This window comes from Mastigoproctus giganteus, chromosome 3 (genome assembly GCF_048544385.1).
Source record: "Mastigoproctus giganteus isolate SK-2022 chromosome 3, ASM4854438v1, whole genome shotgun sequence".
Lineage (NCBI taxonomy): Eukaryota > Metazoa > Arthropoda > Arachnida > Uropygi > Thelyphonidae > Mastigoproctus > Mastigoproctus giganteus.
Genome location: NC_143577.1, coordinates 103,230,445 through 103,251,104, shown reverse-complemented (window position 1 = coordinate 103,251,104; position 20,660 = coordinate 103,230,445). Strand labels below are relative to the sequence as shown.

The window sequence follows — 20,660 nt, the reverse complement described above, 5'->3', positions numbered from 1 at the left end:
ACGAGACTTGACACAGTTCAATTGACCAAAAATCAAAATAGTAGACTCTAGTTGGTGAGCCCTACTGGAAGCTAATATTACTCTTACTTATAAATGCTCCATTTAAAATATACAGTACTTCATGCTTTTAGAAGAATATAATTAAAGCTGTCTTGTTAATACAACTCACTGCATTCTTTAAGCCAGGTACCCACAAAAGTATGATTTCTCACCATCAATTTCAAATTCAGGAATTGCGAAAATTAAAGAATTAGAAATAAATTACATAATAACAGAAGAAACTGCAAATACAGCTTTGCGATATTTTAGAAATGGTTACTTTTTCACCTAATATTGGCAAATGAAAGCAGGTCCACTTTCTCATGAGCTCTAAATTAAATTTACTTTATTTCATAGAGAATTATGGCCTGAATGGCTTCTAGTTATTCAAATAACATTAATAATTGTGAATAAACTTATAGAAACTTCTTTACAAAGACAGTTTCTTTAACTTCTGTAGATAGACAAAGATATATAGGGAGGTGAGTTATCTTTATAAAGAAGTTTCTCTCATTTGTGATTTACTTAATTTTTAAAATATTGAACTGTTATAAAATCAGCAAATAGCACTGCCCATACACATTGCCAGTGCTGTTTTCCAATTTATTGCGTAATTCTAATAAAACATTCACTTTGTATACTAAAGCTTTTAAGTATAAATTTATTCTTATTTCTGACTTGGTTGCCAAAATCAGAGTGAAATTTTAGTCAAAAATTAGAAATTCATAAAAATTCTTAAAAAAAAAAAAGAAATCACATTGTTATTTCTTTTTTTAATTCAATAATTTCTTCTATGTCTACTTGTGTATCACTTGATTCAGTTTCATGACTTCTAAATTGAATTCCAGCAAATTTTGGCTTTTATTAGTTCAAATCATACAACAATGGCTGACTAGTGCAGTTTTGGAGGGTAAGGTCTTATCCTCTGATTTTAAAAGTGTGAGTTTGAACTGTTATCTAACTTTGTCTACCTTGGAAACTAGAGTAATTTGTGGCAGCACTTAGTAGAAGATTTTGGGACAACTTGTGCATAAACAGACATTATTTAAAATCATCTTGGGAAAAAATATATATTTACTTCCGAAAGGGTTAAAATAGTGAGTAGTGATGCTCTATATTATGAAAACAAAATCAAAAATATAAATTAAACCACTCTTAATATAAATGTGTTATATTTGTTTATTATTATTTTTTTAAACAGAGGATGTGCAGAGGCAACTAGGCAAGCTCATCAGCTTATAACTGCCCTTATTAAAGAACCAGACCAAGAATTATCTGAGATATTATTACGATGTGGTATCAGCAGAAGTGGTTCTGTTGTTTCCAGTTCTGAAAACATTAGACAAAGTGCTGTTTCGACATGTGGTCCCATTCTTTTAACAACATCTCAGGTAGTATTTATTTATTTATTTTTTTATAGAAAAACAGATTTCATTGTATAAAACAAAATATGACACTAGTTTTTTTTTTTTTTACTTGTGTTGTTTTGCATCATTAAAAGAAAACACTCGGTTGCATTTAATGGTAGCATTGTTCTTATTCCATTCTGTGTAACCGTAGGATTTTTACATATTGGATATTTTTTGTTTCATTTAGCTTTTCTAATATTAAATTAATATTTTAAATGAATTACTCATGCTTTCTCTGGCATATGGGTTATTCATTTAAAGATTTTATTTCATTTGTTGTTCAGGTGCAACATTTGAAATCGGCAACCTTGAAACCTGGAGGTTTCTTGTTTTTGGATTTTTACATTTTTAGACAAGTAGCCAATCATTTGTCAAGATTGAAGCATTGGCAGACTGCATCAGCAGCACAGATATCTACTTTTTGATAATTTTTCTGTGATTCTTATTTTTAGTAAAATAAGTTAATCACTTAAGAATATTGGCATTATCCCTCAATTTAGACAAGGGTGGCATGGCATATCCAGCTGAGTATGAATTCTAAGTTGTAATTCATACTCATTCTGAGAAGCTGCTTAACCTCACGATCTTACCTGTAAAAGAGTATAGTAATAGTCTTCGCCATATTGTGCAAGGATGCCACAGGCTTTTGCTGCACTGGCAAAAAAAAAAAAAAAAAAAAAAAAAAAAAACCCAAGTAGATAAGAAAACACAAATTATATACTTCTCTCCTCACACAGGTAAGTGTCCAGTTGACCTTTGAATTTATTGAAATTATCAGCCTCAAATACCTGCAGGGGCAACTTGTTCCAGTTGTCAACAACTCGCTGGCTAAAAGAAAACTTCCTGCAATCCAATCTAAACCTCTAGCCCTGTAATTCAAATTTATGACCCCTAGTTCTCGAATTCTTTAGGACAGTAAGAATTCCACCTTCGTTCATTTTACTTATCTCTCTGCAAGCCTTGTAAACCTCAATCAGGTCACCTCTGAAGTGCCTAGTTGTTAAGCTCTGTAGCCCACATAATAGGAGTCTTTCCTCATACAGTCATTCTTTTAACATCTCACCATTTGAGTTACCTGTCATTGGAGCCTTCAACAAGCTCTGTCTTTTTCAGATGAGGTAGTATTTATTTATTTATTGTCCTTGAACACAGTATTCCAAATTAGGACATTATGGGCTTTCCTGGCTGCCTGTTTACATTTTTCAGAAAACTTCATATATGCCCATAATGTAACTCCCAGATCCCTTTCCTCCTCCACTGTTTTTAATTCATCCCACCAAATGTATAAGTTATTTGTGGGTTGCTGTTTTGCAAATGCAAGACCTTGCATTTAGCAGCATTAAAACAAAGCTGCAACTTCTGTGACCATATTCAAAGTCTGTTCAATTCATCCTGAAGGAGAACTGCTTGGCACAGAACATTAACAACTCTGCCAATCTTTACATCATCAGCAAATTTTGACATCATGCCTTATATCCCTCCATCAGTTTCATGAGAAACAACAGTGGCCCAAAAACCGATCCTTGAGGGACCCCACTTCTGACATTACACCAATCTAAAGAATATCCATTAATCACAACCCTCTGCCTTGCAGCCACCTAGCAATACATCTTAGAATCTTACCAGTGATCCGAAACTGTTCAAGCTTATACAGTAACCTCTCATGAGGGACTGAGTCAAATTCTTTGCTAAAATCCAAATAAACTATATTAGAATTATTCCCTAAATCCAACTCATCAGTAACTATGTCAAAGTAGCCTATTAAGTTAGTCAAGCATGATTTACCCTTAACAAAGCCATGTTGTGTGTCCGGAATGCCATCTATCTAAATGTCCCTGGATTGGCACTCTTAATCATTGCTTCTAAGATTTTTCCTACCACTGAAGTCAGACTAATTGGTCTGTAGTTACCAGCTTCACTCCTAGAACCGCTTTGTATTGGCATTCTACCCAGTTCACAGATGCCATATAGTGCCTTAAACTGTCAGAGTACCTTCTTCTGAAGTTAAAACCCATGACTTTGACTACTGCAAGTCTTCTTCTTCCAACTGAAAATTGATCGCTGCCTGACAATGGTTCCTGTATAGTCCCTTCTATTGTGTCTGGGCAGAATTGCAGACACATTCGCATTCTAACGAAACTCATGGCATTTTTTCAACATGATTCTATATTTATCGAACAAATGCTCAAGGTCATATTCACTTAATCAATTAATCCCCACATGATTATTATTCATGTGGGGATTAATGACAATCTGTTGCTGACATCACCAATATTGCTCCAGGCAAACACACTCTGGTTCTGTTCCAACTATCTTTATTGCAAAAAATGTTACCTGTTTCCTTTACAGTACACTTCGACTTTGTCACCTGTACGTGGTGATGGAACCTCACAATGATGCTGCTCGGCTTCGAGATAAGCATCACTGGTATCCAATGCCCTCAGCCTAGGTTCCAGGTTAACATCAATGGAATCCGGCATGTTTGCCGTACACTGCAACCCATGGAAATTTGAAAAGGGAAATCCTGGTTGGTGAGGTGGGTCCCAGCTTCAACACACCACTTTGGCCCATGCTTCGACAAGACGGGTGGTCCTGGATGGCCCATGCTTCGACAAGACAGGTGGTCTTGGATGACCCAGCTTGCAATCTGTTAGTGAGTTTGCTTGCAAGGGTCAATGCCATGTCCCTACCCTCATTGTCCAAAGGACAGGATTCAGGCTGGTGGCGGTGTGGGATGGTGTCTGGATAGCCCTGGCATTCCGCTCCCGAGTGCATTTATGGCTTGCCATGTAGTGGGCATCCCTTTAGGCTCCATGGTGGGTGGTGAGCCCGAACACTGAACCAGTATTAAATCCTCATGAATCCTGATAAATATATTTCTTCTAGGGCCCCAACCCAGTCCCCTATCAGAAAACTTGACCATTGACCCCAATAATGTTACTTCTGCTAAGAGACAGAAAACTGATATTATATCAGGTCCAACACCTCGATACCTGATAATTCACTCCACTATTGAGAAGCCCATAGGAAAAATGTCACCCTTCTTTATCCAGAAAGGTTTGGAAGGACTGGCAGGCTCTCATAAATTGTCAAACAGCTTCGATCAGATGACATACTTGTTCAGACCAGAAGTGGCAAGCATTCAGAACAGCTCCTCCGAGAGCCACATATTGGGGGAATGCCCATCACTGTTATCCCCCCACAAGACATTGAACTCATTCTGTGGTGTCATCGCAGAATGGGATCTTATGGATATGACCAAAGAGAAAATCTGTTCTGAATTAAAAGATCAAGGAGTGATAGCTGTGAAACCAAATATCCATGCGTAAGGATGGGAAAATTGTTCCAACAAGAAACATCATCCTGCCATTTAATACTCCATCTCCTAATGAAATCAAAGCTAGCTATATTAACTGTCCAGCCATCCGTATGTACCAAATCCTTTACGGTGCTTTAAATACCAGAAATACAGACTCTCACAAATGACCTGTTGTGGAGCCCCTGCATGGGCTCAGTGTGCTGCAAGTGTTCAGTGTCAAAACCCACCTGTGTTAACTGCCAAGAAGAACACCCTGCTTATTCACAAGCATGCCAGAGGGAGGTGGAAAGAAGAAAAAGAAATTCAAAGACTTAAAGCAGAGCTGAACATACCATATCAGGAGGTGAAAAAAAATGGTGAAACCTATGAATAAAAACAAACATACCTATGCTCAAAACGTAGCAGGGAGATGTTCCATTCGAACTCAGACCAAAATTGCCATTCCACCGAAAGATTCGTTCATCGCATTGCACACTACCTTGTTAAGTTCAAGAAAACCTGCAGGGAAGGACCAATCAGCTGCCACTCCTGTATCCGTACCTCTTAATGCTCCGCCAGTACTGAAAGAAGTTACTGGAGAAAAGAACAAGAAGCCTGAAATACCCCTTAGTTCCAAAGAAAAAATGAATGTCGAGGAAAAGGAGATACCAGATGATTGTCTTGTAACTCTTTGCGGAGGAGGAAATGGACACGGGACAGCTTCCTTACTTCCTCAAAAAAGAAAATCCAAGGCTAACAAAAGCCTTAAGCACCTTGGAAGCTATGTGATGGACCCACCAAGCCAAAATAATGGCTAAATTCCTACAATGGAATTGTGGATTCCACCAAAATTAGCATTAGTAGAGGCATACGATGCAAGAAAGCTAGCTTATGCAGCATCAACCAAATAAAAAATAAAAAAAAAAAACTGCTCCCATTTCATCCCTCCTTTAGTTTAAATACCTGTCCAGCTCAGCCTTAAATTTATTTAGGCTATCAACTTCCACAACAAAAGATGGAAGTCTGTTCCACCAATGAACTACCTGCTGGCTAAAGGCAAACTTCTGCACATCTATCCTACAACTGTCTTTTCTCAATTTGAATTTATTTCCTCTCAGGTGATTTTTCTGAACAAGGGGAAGAATCCCATCAGCATTCAGCATGTTCAAACCATTCAAGGCTTTATACACCTCAATCAGATCACCTCACAGGTGCCTAGTCTCCAGACACTGTGCTCTGCAAAACGTAGGCCTTTCTTTGTAAGAGGAACCCTTTGTTCCATTCACTAATCTTGTTGCCCTTCTGTGTACCCATTCCAGCATCTCTACATCCTTCTTAAAATGAGGCCTCCAGACCTGTATACAGTACTCAAGGTACTGTATGCAGGTCTGATCATTGCCTTATACAAGGGGATAATCACCTCCTTATTCCTGATAGAAAAATTCCTGTATATCATTGACAAGACACCATGAGCTACTCTTGCATACCGTCTGCACTGCTCAGAAAACTTCATATCTGCCTGCACAATTACCTCCAGGTCCTTTTCATTCTCTACCACTGTCACTGTAGTACCACATAGTTGATATGTTACTCTGGGGTTACTGCTTCCCATATGTAGTACTTTATATTTGTCAAGTACTACATTTGTTAAACTTCGTTTGCCACCTCTCATCCCATCTGCTCAACTTTTCTAGATCTTGTTGCAGCAGCTTGTCATTGGTGTCCTTAACAACCCTGCCAACCTTCACATCGTGTGCAAACTTGGACATTAAACTTGATATACCCTCATCAATATGATTTATAAATACAGAAAATGACAATGGACCCAACACTGAACCCTGAGGAACTCCTCTAATAACATTTGTCCATGAAGAACACTGTCCATTGATTACCACTCTCTGTCTTCTCCCAATCACCCATCCCTTTATCCGTAACAGCAATTTGCCACAAATGCCACACTGCTCCAATTTGTTCAACAGTCTTCCATGTGCAACAGTATCATAAGCCTTTAAGATCCAAATATATGACATCAAATTTATTCCCTGCCTCCAGTTCCTTTGTGACCACATCATAGTATCACGTCAAATTGGGCAGACAAGACTTCTCCTTAACTGATGATATCAAGGCCCTCTTGCACAAGCATGAGCCAGTCTGCTTTTGCTTGCAGGAAACTTGCCTAAAGGCAAATGATCACCCACCATGCGTAACATCACAATTTGTTGTAAGGATAGATTGTGGATGGTCCTGTTCATGGAGGAGTGACTATCGTTGTAGGCAACCACATCCCAGTTTAGCCTTTGCTACTTACAACCAGCATAGAGGCTGTTATTTATTTGCCACCTGGAACTGACATCCCCCAGAAAGACCTTTATGATCTTGTTGGCACTAATGATATTAAGAGTAGGAGACCGGCGGAATTACTTGACAAGTACAGGTCACTGATGAAAAAAAGCCGTGAATTAGGGTTGAATTTGAAAGTGTCTGCAATTCTGCCCAGACACGATAGGAGGGAGTATATGATGAGAGCCCTGTCAATCAATTCGGCCCTGGAAAGATTGTGCAGGGCTCAAGGGGTAGAATTTTTTTCAGCCTGGTCTGTACTTGTTAACAGGAGAGACTGCTTCTACAGGGATGGGATACACTTAAATAGAAAGGGTGCAAGAATGTTTGCTGATGCTATCGAGGCAGTGTTAGGTGGGTCGGAAAACTGCTAGATTGGGGGGATACAAGGACTAATAGATTAACAGTAGCCACTGGCAGAGGTGAAAGTGATTCTTGCACTGCTTCTATTGGAATGAGCCGCAGCCTGGAAAATAAGATGCAGGATATTTCAGAGACTGCTGGGAATCATTGGGGTACAAGTAAACACATGGGTTGTGCTAGGGTAGCTAAGAAAAAGAACAGGTGCATGTATACTTGCGTGTACACCAATGCTAGGAGTTTAGTAAATAAATTTGATGAATTTGAGGTATTGCTCAAAACATCAAAGGCAGATATTGTGGGGATTTCAGAGACGTGGTGTCACACAGATATAAGGGATGCAGAACTGGAATTTGGGGAGTACAATGTCTACAGAAAGGATAGAAAGGGAGGAGGGGTTATGCTATTAGTTAAAAAACACATAAAATCCAAGGAAGTGAAGCCTGTCGACATCGCTGGACAGTGCAGTGCCGAGTCAGTTTGGTGTGACATAAGCATTGGGAGATCAAAATTGAGAGTAGGAGTGTGCTATAGGCCTAATGACTCTGATGAGTATAATAAGAAACTGTTCGGAGAAATAGAGTGGGCCAATAAATCAGAGAGTCTTATAATGGGGGATTTTAATTTCCCAGATATTGACTGGAATTTGGGGGCTGGTCACTCACATAGTAGCAAGGCTTTTGTGGATTTATTGGATGATTGTTTTCTACATCAGCATGTTCGGGAGGCAACTAGAGGGAGTAATACTCTTGATTTGATTATCAGTAGTGATTCTTCATGCATTAAGAATCTGCAGATAAATGAACCACTAGGTGGCAGTGATCACAGTGTTCTGAAGTGGGAGTTACTCAAAGAGGTAACTACCATTAGGGGTAAAGGGAAGGGGTATTGCTTTCGTAAAGGCGACTACGATGGTCTGAGACAGTATTTAAATTCTATACAGTGGGATCAACTGATGATATTGCCAACAGCAAATTCAAAATGGGAAGCATTCAAAGAACTTATCTTGGAAGCTACTAGGCTTTACATACCAACTAAGAAATATTGTTCAGGGTTTAGGCCTAAATGGATGTCAGATGAACTAATGAGGCATATTGCAGAGAAGAAAAATGCATGGGATACATACAAATTAACACGTGACACAGACGCCTATGATAGATACAAGTTGATCTGTAACCAAGTTACAAAGGAGGTTAGGCAGGCAAAGGCAGATTACGAGAGATCCTTGGCAAGGGATGCGAAGAAAAACAGCAGAGTTCTTTACTTATGTAAACTCTAGAAGGAAGGGGATGAATCAGATTGGTCCACTTGATATCGGTGGGTCAACTGTTGATGACCCTGCTCAGGTAGCTAATACACTAAATGAATATTTTGCATTGACATTCACACATGAGGAGTTATTCAGTGAGGGGAATGTCAGAGGTGTATTCAACTCTAGCAGTAAGCTAGAGAATCTTGTAATAACTGAGAGCAAAGTGGAGGAGAAATTGTTGAAGATAAACACAAGAAAGGCACCTGGGGTGGATGGGATCTATCCAGTTATATTAAAGGAGGCAGCAAAGGAAGTAAGCAAACCCTTAGCCATAATTATGAAAACTTCCTTGGACTCAGGGGAGGTACCCATGGACTGGAGATGTGCAAATGTGACCCCAATTCACAAAGGAGGATCAAAGGCTGACACAAGTAATTATAGACCTGTGAGTTTAACTTCTGTTCCCGGAAAATTAATGGAGGCACTGGTTAAAGAAGCACTGCAGGATCATCTAGACAAGACTTCAGTTATAGCTAGGACACAGCATGGTTTTGTTAAGGGGAAGTATTGCCTGACCAATTTGATTGGATACTATGATGCAGTCACAAAAGATCTGGATGCAGGGAATAACTTTGATATTATATACTTGGATCTTAGAAAGGCTTTTGATACTGTTGCACATGGAAGACTGCTGCACAAATTGGAGCAATGTGGCATTGGAGGCAAATTGCTGCTATGGATAAAGGGGTGGTTGAGGGGGAGACACAGAGAGGGTAATCAATGGACACTGCTCATCGTGGACTAATGTTATTAGTGGAGTCCCTCAGGGTTCAATATTGGGTCCTTTATTGTTTTCTGTATTTATAAATGATATTGATGATGGTATATCAGGCTTAATGTCCAAGTTTGCAGATGATACGAAGGTTGGCAGGTTTGTCAAGGACACTACTGACACTATGCTGCTGCAACAGGATTTGGAAAGGATGAGCAGATGGGCTTCGAGGTGGCAAATTAAGTTTAACATTGACAAATGTAAAGTACTACATATGGGAAACAGCAACCCCAGAGCAACGTATCAACTCTGTGGTACTACACTGACAGTGGTAGAGAATGAAAGGGACCTGGGGGTGGTTGTGCAGGCAGATATGAAGTTCTCTGAGCAGTGCAGACGGGCTGCAAGAGTAGCTCATGGTGTATTGTCAATGATATATAGGAATTTTTCTAGCAGGGATAAGGAGGTGATTATTCCCTTGTATAAGGCAATGGTCAGGCCACACCTAGCGTAGTATACAGGCCTGGAGGCTTCATTTCAAGAAGGATGTAGAGCTGCTGGAACGAGTACAGAGAAGGGCATCAAGTTTGGTGAATGGGACAGAGGGGTGCTCTTAGGAAGAAAGGCTTAAGTTTTGCGAATTACAGTGTCTGGAAACTAGGCACCAGCGAGGTGATCTGATAGAGGTATACAAAGCCTTGAATGGTTTGAGCATGCTCAATGCTGATGGGATTCTTCCTCTTGCTCAGAATAATCACCTGAGAGGGCATAAATTCAAATTGAGGAAAGACAGATGTAGGATAGATGTTCCACCTATCAACCACCCGCTGGCTAAAGGCATGGATGCCTTTAGCCAGCGCGTGGTTGATAGGTGGAACAGACTTCCATCCCTTGTCGTGGAAGTTGATAGCCTAAATAAGTTAAAGGCTCAGCTGGACAGGTATTTCGAACGAACAGAGGGGTAAAGTGGAAGTGGTTATTTTTTATTTATTTATGTTACTTTTTTTTTTTTTTTTTTGGCTGATGCTGCATAAGCTTGCTTTCTTGCATCAAATGCCTCTACTAATGCTAATGCTAAAATGCTAATGCAGTTGCCTCCCTCTTTCTTACTTCTCTGGGATTTTAATGGGTTGGTGCTAATATTAATGGAAAGGGATGACAAGTCATAGAGTGTATGCTCAGTGACAGTGTGACCTTTCCTTTCTAAATGTGAGAACTAACACCAACTTCCATGGAGAATGCGGAAAGGTCAGGGAATGACCACCGCATATCCGCAGCAATATGGCCTTAGTTGCTAATGCTCCAAATAATTATCTAACTAACTAACCAACTTCCACATGCTTACCCATATGTTTTCTGCCATTGATCTCTATCTGCTCTCCCTCACACGCTTGGGAAGTGGAGGAGAACCCACACCAAGGAGACCATGTCTTCCTTACAGATTATCATGTGGTACTACACTGACAGTGGTAGAGAATGAAAGGGACCTGGGGGTGGTTGATCGGGCCGACTGGAATGCCTTCCGACATCTGGCAGAGTTTGAGCGTACAGCAGTCAATCAGGGGCCCATCAATGATGCAATCATGTACATCACAGAAAATATTGTCTAAGCAGCTGTGAATGCCATTCCAAAAACATCTACCTGGTTTCTGCCTTTTCTCAAAACAGTGAATTCACAATACATAGCAGCAAAAAAAAAAAAAAAAAAAAAAAGCTCAAAACAAAGCATGATCAGTGGGGGGTTGCAGTAGATTATGAGGGCCAATTTATGACTTGGCAAGAAGGTCTGCATTAGAGTGGATCAACCCATTCTAGCAGAGTGCTCTTGGGGTAAATAAATCTCAAATTTCTCATCCTCTCTTGAAACAAATTAAATTTTTGCTATTTCTCCTCACTCAGAATAAACAGATCTTAAATTTTTGTTGGGTGCCTGGTCATTCTGGAATACTGGGAAATGTATGCATGGATCAGAGCATCATGGCACTTCTCCAACATAAACTCCATTCATGTTCCTTTTGCTGATCATAAACCAACCATACGACCTAATGTTTTGAACAGTGAACACAAACACAATAAGCTCTTTCAAAAAAAGCATGCTTCACAACTATGGAAACCCAGCTTCTGGTTAATCACGTAAAGAGTTCATTCTGTCCAGAGTCTGAACTTAACACTTTTTTTTATATAATTGCAAGAGCAGAGAATTCTCTACATTGCCACTCTGCACTTATTGTAAGGATGCATATCGTTATTGAATTTGCTTATTTTCACGCTGCCAGAATCACATCTTTCTTAGCATTATCTACAAGAACCATTACAACTAAGTCACCTTAGTGGATATGATGCTAATTTAGAGGCGCCTCCATAGCCAGGTGGGAAGGAGCAGCAGTGCGTAGCACACGCTTCTTGATGAGACCGGGGTTTGAGCCCGTCACCACCAAATACGGAGGATGTGGAGAGGTCAGGGAATGACCACTGTATATCCCCGGAGCAATATGGCCTTAGTTGCTAATGCTCCTAAAAACCAAATAACAAATAACAGTGCTAATTTAGCAAATTTTTTAAATTATTTCCAAATGGTGAACCTATATACCTAATTTTCAGTGCCACTCAAAATCCTGACAGCCAGATTCCCTACATACCGATTGTATTTTAAAAAAAAAAGTTAGAGTCTAACAAAGTTTTATATATATACAGGCACTCCTCAACTTATGTACTTAATCGTTTTTTTTTTTTTTTTTTCATGTACGTAAGTCCGTTTTGTACGGAAGTCCAACCTCTGTCTTGTAGATATAAAATACATGTACAGTACAGTACAGTAGAGAACAACGCAATGAGATTATAACCCCCAACAAACTTCATCATGTACAGCATTTTACGATTTGTAACCGAGTTAAATGAGGCTGAAAAAACATACAGTGAATAATAATGTAAAGTACAGTATTTATTCAAAACTAATTTAATCTAAATACAATACGTAATTTAATTTAATCTATGATCAAATCACTTTAGAATGGACTCTCCAAAATAAAATACCATTCACTATACGATATGTAGTAAGCGGCAGTCATTGTGATCACATTTATGAATTGAATTTTAATTCTATTTAATGGAGATTCTAATAAGCAAAAATAGGAGGAATATTATCCGCTGGCTATAAAAGTAAAGATATACAAATTTACGATTTATTGCCTTACCAATTAACATAATTAAATGATATGTGAAAATCAGAAGAATATTTCCCATAGGTTTACAAAATAAAAATAAATTTACGCTTACGTACATAGCTTAGTTGATAGTGTAACTAATCGATATTTCTGTTCACTGACATTTATTTATTTATTTTTTGGTCTTAAAATTTTAAGCAATCGATAAAAAAGAACACGGAACTCACAAATTTCAACCAACAAGATATGTGCAAGTGAGATACGGAGTAACAACTTTATGAAGCTCAAAAAATAGGAATGAGAAGATTCTAAAAATTTATTTATGTTTTTTATATGATTGAAGATTTCAGTGAAGGGGAAACACATTTCACCATAATAACATGAAATTCTACAGAATTTCAGCTATCGGTGTCATCACGTATGCAATAAGATCGAGTTACTACTCATTTTTAATGCACTAACAGAAAAGCCCAGTAAACCGGAAACTGCAAATTGTTTTATGGTAGTGACCACCAGAAATCTGTTTTAGAAAGATATATCATGAAGGCATTCAAAATTGATTCTTATAACCAAATATAGCAACAGCTTTGTGCTTTATACATATCTGCAACTTGTACGTAAGTTGCTTGTATGTAAGTAGAGGAGTGCCTGTATATATATTTGAACAGGGTAACATGATATTTTTTCTTGTTATCCCTTTCAAAATAGCCTACCAGTGCCCGTGGTTGTGCCTAATGTACTTGTCAAAGAAATTCGTGAAAGTACAGCTAATAACAAATAAATAAATAAATGCCTCTATAATTACAGTTTTAGTTATGCTAATGATATTTATGACAAATGTTACACAGCTGACAAAATACATTACTCTAAATTTTCATATTCTGAAAGTATTCTTATTTCAAGTTTTTTATCTTTAGCATTTCAATACTATACCTATAATTATTGCTCAAATGCCCTATACAATACCAAAATTCGACCTGAAAAATTACCAGTTAAATGAAATTTAATTAAGTCATTTTTATTTGCTGATTGTATTTTAAAACTGTTTGTTTTTGTAACAGAAAACATGATCTTCAAATTGAAATGGGTATTTGTTGTTAAAAAATTATTTTTTATATTCATACATTTTTCAATATAGTAGATATTCTTTGGATTCTGATCTGTCAGGATTTTTGACTTTTGGGATTTTGGGCCAGACCCGCTAACTTTAAACCTCTTTTGTGCTGTGTTATAGGAACAGGTACATATAACAACAACCTACTTCTCCCCCCCCCCACATGGCATAGTTAGTAACCTGGTTAAATCAGCAAATATGGACTACAATCTATCTTTATTTAAAGCCAGGACGTTTCACTCTGAATTCACCACAAACTGAACATGGCTCTTCTCAACCCTAAAGTTAAAGGCAAATTAATCTACTCATGATTTTTCTGTATTCCTCATCCTGTACTCACTCTCGAGTCATCCAGTGCACAGACTGTCTCAGATCCGATGCATTTGCACCAAAAACTAAGACTAAGACCCAATCTGGATATTTCCTGGTAGAAGCCACTCAACCAAAACATTTTGAATAGCTATTAATCCTTTAATGAATGAGTTCGTTGAGCATGGGTGGGCTTACCAAATTCGATTTTCTGCTGGAAACTAGCTCTTTTCAGAGCTTTTTTATGGAAGTTTGAAAATTTGAAAAAAATGAAACAGATTAACACAAGTTAATTTGATTATTTTGAACTTAATTTGATTATTTTGTCTTGATTGTTCAATATTAGAATGAAGTTACCGACAAAAATTAAACAGAATCTTTAAAAAAAAAAAATGAAGCTAACAGGTACAAACTCTTCCTCCTCCAGTTTTAAAATTATTTTTGTGCGGCTAGCTCTTATAAACTGTATTTACAATTACTTGGAAATATAGATAAGAGATGGCTGCAGCGATGTAAAGATTTAAACAATTCATGCATAAATAGATACATATTTGTGAAAAGAGTTAAAGCTGGCAGCCTTTGGTATTTATTGCTATTTTTATTATTATTTTCACTTGTTTGGTGGTTGGCATGTTTTCTTTCTCCCTGTGGCAAACCAGAATGTTTGTGAAAAAATCATCATGTGGGTCTACTGAAAGGAGCAAACATATACACCGATGAACCAAAACATTGACCACCTACCTAATGTGATGTTGGTCCTCCATGTGCAGCCAAAACAGCTCGTACCCAGCGAGGCATGGACACTACAAGATTTCTAAATGTGTCTTGGGGTATCTGGTACCAACACATAACCAGCAGATCCTTTAACTCCTGTAAGGTCCGTGGTTGAGATGCTGCAGATCAGAGTGGCGGTTCCAACACAAATCACAGATGCTCGATGGCATTGATGTCTGTGGAATTTGGAGGCCAGGGCAATACCTGGAAGTCTTCATCTTGTTCCGCGAACCAGTTTCGAACAATCCGGGCAGTGCAGCAGGGGGCATTATCCTGCTGAAAGATGGCACCGCCAGAGGGGAAGACCATTGCCATGAAAGGGTATACCTGGTCAGTAATGATGTTTAGGTAGGTGGTAGATAGAGTGCCCAGCACATGGATGACTGGACCCGGGTATCCCAGCAGAACATTGCCCAAAGCATGACACCGCTGCCACAAGCTTGTTTTTGTCCTACAGTGCATCCAGGCGCCATCGCTTTCCCAGGTAAACAATGCACATATACCCAGCCGTCCACATGATGCAACAGGAAACGTGATTCATTGGACCAGATGACCTTCTTCCAATCACTCAAGGTCCTGTTTCGATGCTCGTGTGCCCATTGTAGGTGCTGTCACTGGTGAACCGTAGTTAGAATGGTCACTCGGAGAGGCCTGCGGCTACGCAGCCCCATTTTAAGCAGGGTTCAATGTACTGTATGTTGTGACACATTACTCCCATCACCAGCATTCCAATTGCCGGCAATTTGCACCACAGTCACCGTTCTGTTGCCACGTACCATCCGGGAGAGCCTTCGCTCACCTCAAGCAATGATGAGCCATGGTCTTCCAACACCTCGCCGGCGGTTTGTGGGTTTTCTCTCCTTGAATGACTTTCGGTAGGTACTAACCATGGCTGACTGTGAGCATCCCACCAGCCATGCCATTTCAGATATGCTCTGACCCAGTTGTCTGGCCATTACAATTTGGCCTTTGTCAAACTCGCTTTAGTCCGCTGCCTTTCCCATCTGAAGAACAAGACTTACACTGATTAATGGAGCTCAGTATCAGGTATTTTTTATACCATGTCCCGACCCATGCACGTGCTGTAGTTCACATGCAGCTGCTTCGATTTACATAATGACTTGCTGGTCATAAAGTTTTGCCTCATCGGTGTATGTATATTGACACATTTTCACCAAGTCATTCAAGTCACTCAAATTAAATTTGATCCGTATCTCTCTTTTCACTCACTTCTGAAAAGACTAATAATGGACTTAAATAAGAAGAAAGACAAATCTTGCTAAGTCATAAGTCATCTAAGAATAAAACTCCTTCTTGGAGGAAAAACTGCTTGGGATTTTAAGTTGAAACCAACACTAATTTACTACTCTGACCCCAAGAGATTTGAAAGATTTTTTTTTCAAAAGTTTGCAAATCAAACGAGGAGTTCTGTGAAGGGTTTTACAAATTATTTTGGCTCTACAAGGATTGATCTCATCAAGGAAGACTTAGCAGAGCAAGCATTACGGATCATCAACAGTGCTCTTAGTACTTAAAAAGGGAAAAAAAAAAAAATAAATAAAAACCTTGATCAGATTGGTGGAATGATAAGGTCCATCTTGTTTCCACCAATACAAAATCAGTCTTGCAGTTCATGACCAGAATGTGATTTCTGATTTCAAGTGATACTTATTAGCATTAGTAGAGGCACATGATGCAAGAACGCAAGATTATGCAGCATCAGCCAAAAAAAAAAAAAAAAAAAAAAAACGCTCCCATTTCACCCCTCCATTCGTTCCAAGTATCTGTCCAGCTCAGCCTTAAATTTATTTAGGCTATCAACTTCCACAACAAAGGATGGAAGTCTGTTTCACCAACCAACCACCTGCTGACTAAAAGCAAACATCTGCACACCTGTCCTACATCTGTCTTTCCTCAATTTAAATTTATGCCCTCTCAAATGATTGTATGATCATGGTCACTAAATACTTGCTGCTACTAATAGAAAAAGAGCTTTGAGGGAATTTTAGAAAAAATTTAATATCAAGATGCAAATATTGAAATCGCCCATGCCGAAGTCAATTCCTACTATGTGAATAATACATGGAGAAGTTATCGTCTGAATGTGTTCCCACTTTCCATGGACTTTTGGAGGAAACACTCAAAAAATGCAGTAAATTATTTTTGAGCTGGTTAACTGATTGTTTCAATTAGTGTCTTGTGACGTTGAAAATAAATTATTGACTGAAGATATAAACATTAATTGTGCGATTCTAATGAATAATTTTTATTTATGTATATATATATATATATGATCAAGTTAATCCAAAAATTAAATAGAGAAATAAAAATTACTGAAATATATATTTAAATAAGAAAAATAATAGAAAAAGCTAACATCAGTGGCAGCGGAAAAGCACAATCCACTACATTTTGCATATAATAAGCTAAATTAAAATAGGATATTGCCAGTATTGGCCATGCAAGTACTAGGCTTTCTGTTTTATTATTTTTTGCTGCATAAGGACCACCGCTATGCAAATCTATTGCATCAGCGGTTTGATCTTAGTATCATTCCGTCGTTGCATGGATTTGTTTAGCGTTCGAAATGCAGTGATTCCCTGACTATTATTGGCCTCGTGGTCCTCTGTCGAGATGGGGCATTAATTGTCAGTCTATTTTATTTTATTTTATTAATTTTCAGTTTACTTGGTCATGTAATGTTGTTAGTTTACGTTTCCACTTGAGTAAGATTTCACATAATTCGGAAAAGGGTGCCATCGAGGGGGGCACTGCTAAATTTCTCTTAATTGGCTTAATTTCTAAATTATTTTAGGAACTTTGCTTCAACACTACTCTTTTCTTCTTTACCCCCCCCCCCCCCACCATTTATTTCTGTTATGTTATTTTATTTGGTTCAGTTTATTTTCACTATCGGTTTGCCATGCTACTGGCAATATTCTATTTTAATTTAGCTTATATATATACACACATAAATGACGACCTCTGGAAACTAGGCAAAAGCCGGCTGTAATCAGCCTTTCTGCAATAAGCAGGGTTCTGCTGTAGTGAACTTTCTTTTCCCAAGCATCTCATGGGATACATGACAACTCTTCCACTGACTAAAGTCGACCTCTTTCAAAATCTGTATGTGGTGGGCAATGGGATACCACCACATTATCTGATGCCACAGAGACCACAACAAAAACAACTCCAAAAACTGCTGTTAACCAGATCCCAGATGCTACTGTGTACCTGCAAAATTAAATTTAAGAAAGAAGAGGGTAAACATGGCCACATGGAACGTAAAAAGTTTAAAAGGAGGCCCGAAGTCATGTTTTCAGGACAACTACATTTCAAAACTGGAAATGGGTTTTTGGTTGCCTTTTCTGTAAGTGACCAAGTAAAAGAACATAGTGTCACTCATTTTGAATAAGGAATGTTCAAGGTCTCTTCTTCGATACAAGCCTATTAGTATAATATAATATAATAGTAGAATGATGATGGTTAGACTACAGAGCCAGCCAGCAAAAATCTCACACTTTTAGTTGCATATGCACTGACATCAACATCCGCAGACGAAGATATGGACATTTATTATGAAAATCTCCAAGCAAATCTTGACCTGGTCCTAAAAGAGGATGTTTTGATATCCATGGGTGATTTCAATGCAAATGTAGGCAAGACAGTTTCTTCTAGTCTGGAATGTGGTAGGTTTGGTCTTTTTGCACTAGAAATGGAAGGGGAGAAAGTTTAATTGAATTTTGTCATCTGAACAGTCTTGCCATAGGTAACACCTGCTTTCAGCAAACCCGAGAAAACTCAACACATGGAAATCTCTTGATCATAAAACAAGAAATCAGATTGATTACATCCTTATGCAGCAAAGGTAGCGTTCCAGTGTAATCACAGCGAAAACACTTCCTGGAGTAGATTGTGGCAGTTATCTCCACATCATTCTCAAGTTGAAGCTGAAAAAGATCATGAATAAGGTTTTCCCTGGACGATTGGATGTAGAAAGTATTCCAAATGATTATATACTTGAAACAGGCAATTGTTTTCAAGTTCTATTAGAACTAGATGACGATATGCTGCCTGAGGAAATGTGGGAAAATACAGAAAGCATTATTAAGATTCGGCAAATGGATACATTAGAGAAAAGTCAAAGATCAGGAAGCAATGGATTACAGAAGCCACTTTTAAACTTATTGAACAAAGAAAACCTGCAAAATCCCAGGGTGTACAAGGAAACGAAGAGTATAAGTCTTTAAGACAAAAGTCCATCCAAAACTTAATGCAGTTAAGGACTCCAGTTGGGAAATTTTAACATTTAACAGAGCAGAACACGATTATTATTATTATTATTATCAGCCATATGGTACAAGGAAGCCTGAGGCTTATGCTGCACCGGCCAAAAAAAAAAAAAAAAAATTCCCAGAGTTACCCTGAGAGAGAGACAGAGAGAGAGAGAGAGAGAGAGAAGTAGAAAAGAATCACCAAGACAGAGAAGAATGATGATATCCAGCTCAGGACCCTGGGTTTGCCAAGCCCATACTCACCAGATGTGAGCCCCTGGGGTTCATTGAAGGAAGATGGAAAGAATACTGTGAGCAGCTCTTCCAAGCACCTGCTGACCCTAATGATCTGCCACCCCCTTTTCAAGAATGATCATGCACCAGTTCCACTGAAGGAAGAAGTCAAAAAAGCCATCAGAGAACAGCATGTGGCAAGTCACCTGGAATTGATTAAAGCTACGAGTGTGAAGGCACAGAGTTTTTTTCATAAAATGATTTTAAAGATTGGGAAACAGGATGGGGGCCATCAGATTGGAAGAAATCAATTTTCATTCCCTTACCAAAAAAAGGAGATCTGAAAATTTGCTCAAATTACAGAATTATTAGCCTAATTTCTCATGCTAGTAGGATTCTTCTTAAAATCATATTAAACAGAATCTCAAGAAAACTTGAAGAAGAAATGCCAGAAGAGCTGTATGTTTCAGAAGGGGCAGAGGTACCAGAGATTAATTCTACAACTGATTATTGAAAAATGCAAAGAATTCAATGTTCCAGTCATTTTGTGTTTTATAGATTATGCAAAAGCATTTGATTGTGTTCAACATGAGAAACTATGGGAAATGATGACTAATATGGAATTCTCAATCCACATAATTCAGCTGATTAAGCTACTATACTAGAAACATGAAGGAACTGTGAGAACCAACATGGGAAACACGGACTTTTCAAAATAGGTAACAGTGTCAGGCAAGGCTGCATTTTGTCACCTCAGCATCTTTATGCTGAGGATATCATGCGCAAAGCGTTTGGAAGATTTAGAGACTGGCATCAAACTTTGAGGACTGAAGATAAAGAACCTTCATGTTCTCTTCTCTTAAAATTTCCCACTTGGAGTCCTTAACTGCATTAAGTTTTGGTCGGACTTTTGTCTTAAAGACTTATACTCTTCGTTTCCTTGTACACCCTGGGATTTTGCAGGTTTTCTCTGTTCAATAAGTTTAAAAGTGGCTTCTGTGCTAATTTGCAATTCTAAAGATCATCTAAATGAACTCTGAGGAGAGTATGAGGAGAGATAAGGAAAAAAGGATTGTTTCTGAATGGGGTGTAAAATTAAAACTGTCGTGATTGGTAATAATCTCAGTTCCAGTAAAGTGAAGGTTAATGGGCAAGATATCGAAGAAGTCGATGAATTTCATTACTTAGGGCCAACAATAAATAAAAATAGTGACTTCTCAAACAATGTAAATTGCTAAAACGTTGGTCACTTATCTTACAAAATTATGGAGAGATAAAGATCTGCCCTAAAGAAGAAACTGAGAATCATTGATTGGTTAAT

At 38.3% G+C, this 20,660-nt stretch overlaps 1 protein-coding gene across 3 annotated transcripts in view; it reads left to right on the top strand.

Annotated features, from left to right (window-relative positions):
* The window catches only part of LOC150088195 (ankyrin repeat domain-containing protein 17-like), a 1,023,061-nt gene that overhangs the window by 657,718 nt on the left and 344,683 nt on the right, over positions 1-20,660 (top strand). For all 3 annotated transcript variants that reach the window (XM_090369376.1, XM_090369375.1, XM_090369377.1), the window contains exon 27: positions 1,241-1,430. In XM_090369376.1, coding sequence (XP_090225502.1) covers positions 1,241-1,430 — 190 coding nt within the window. The remainder of the gene's footprint in view (positions 1-1,240; positions 1,431-20,660) is intronic.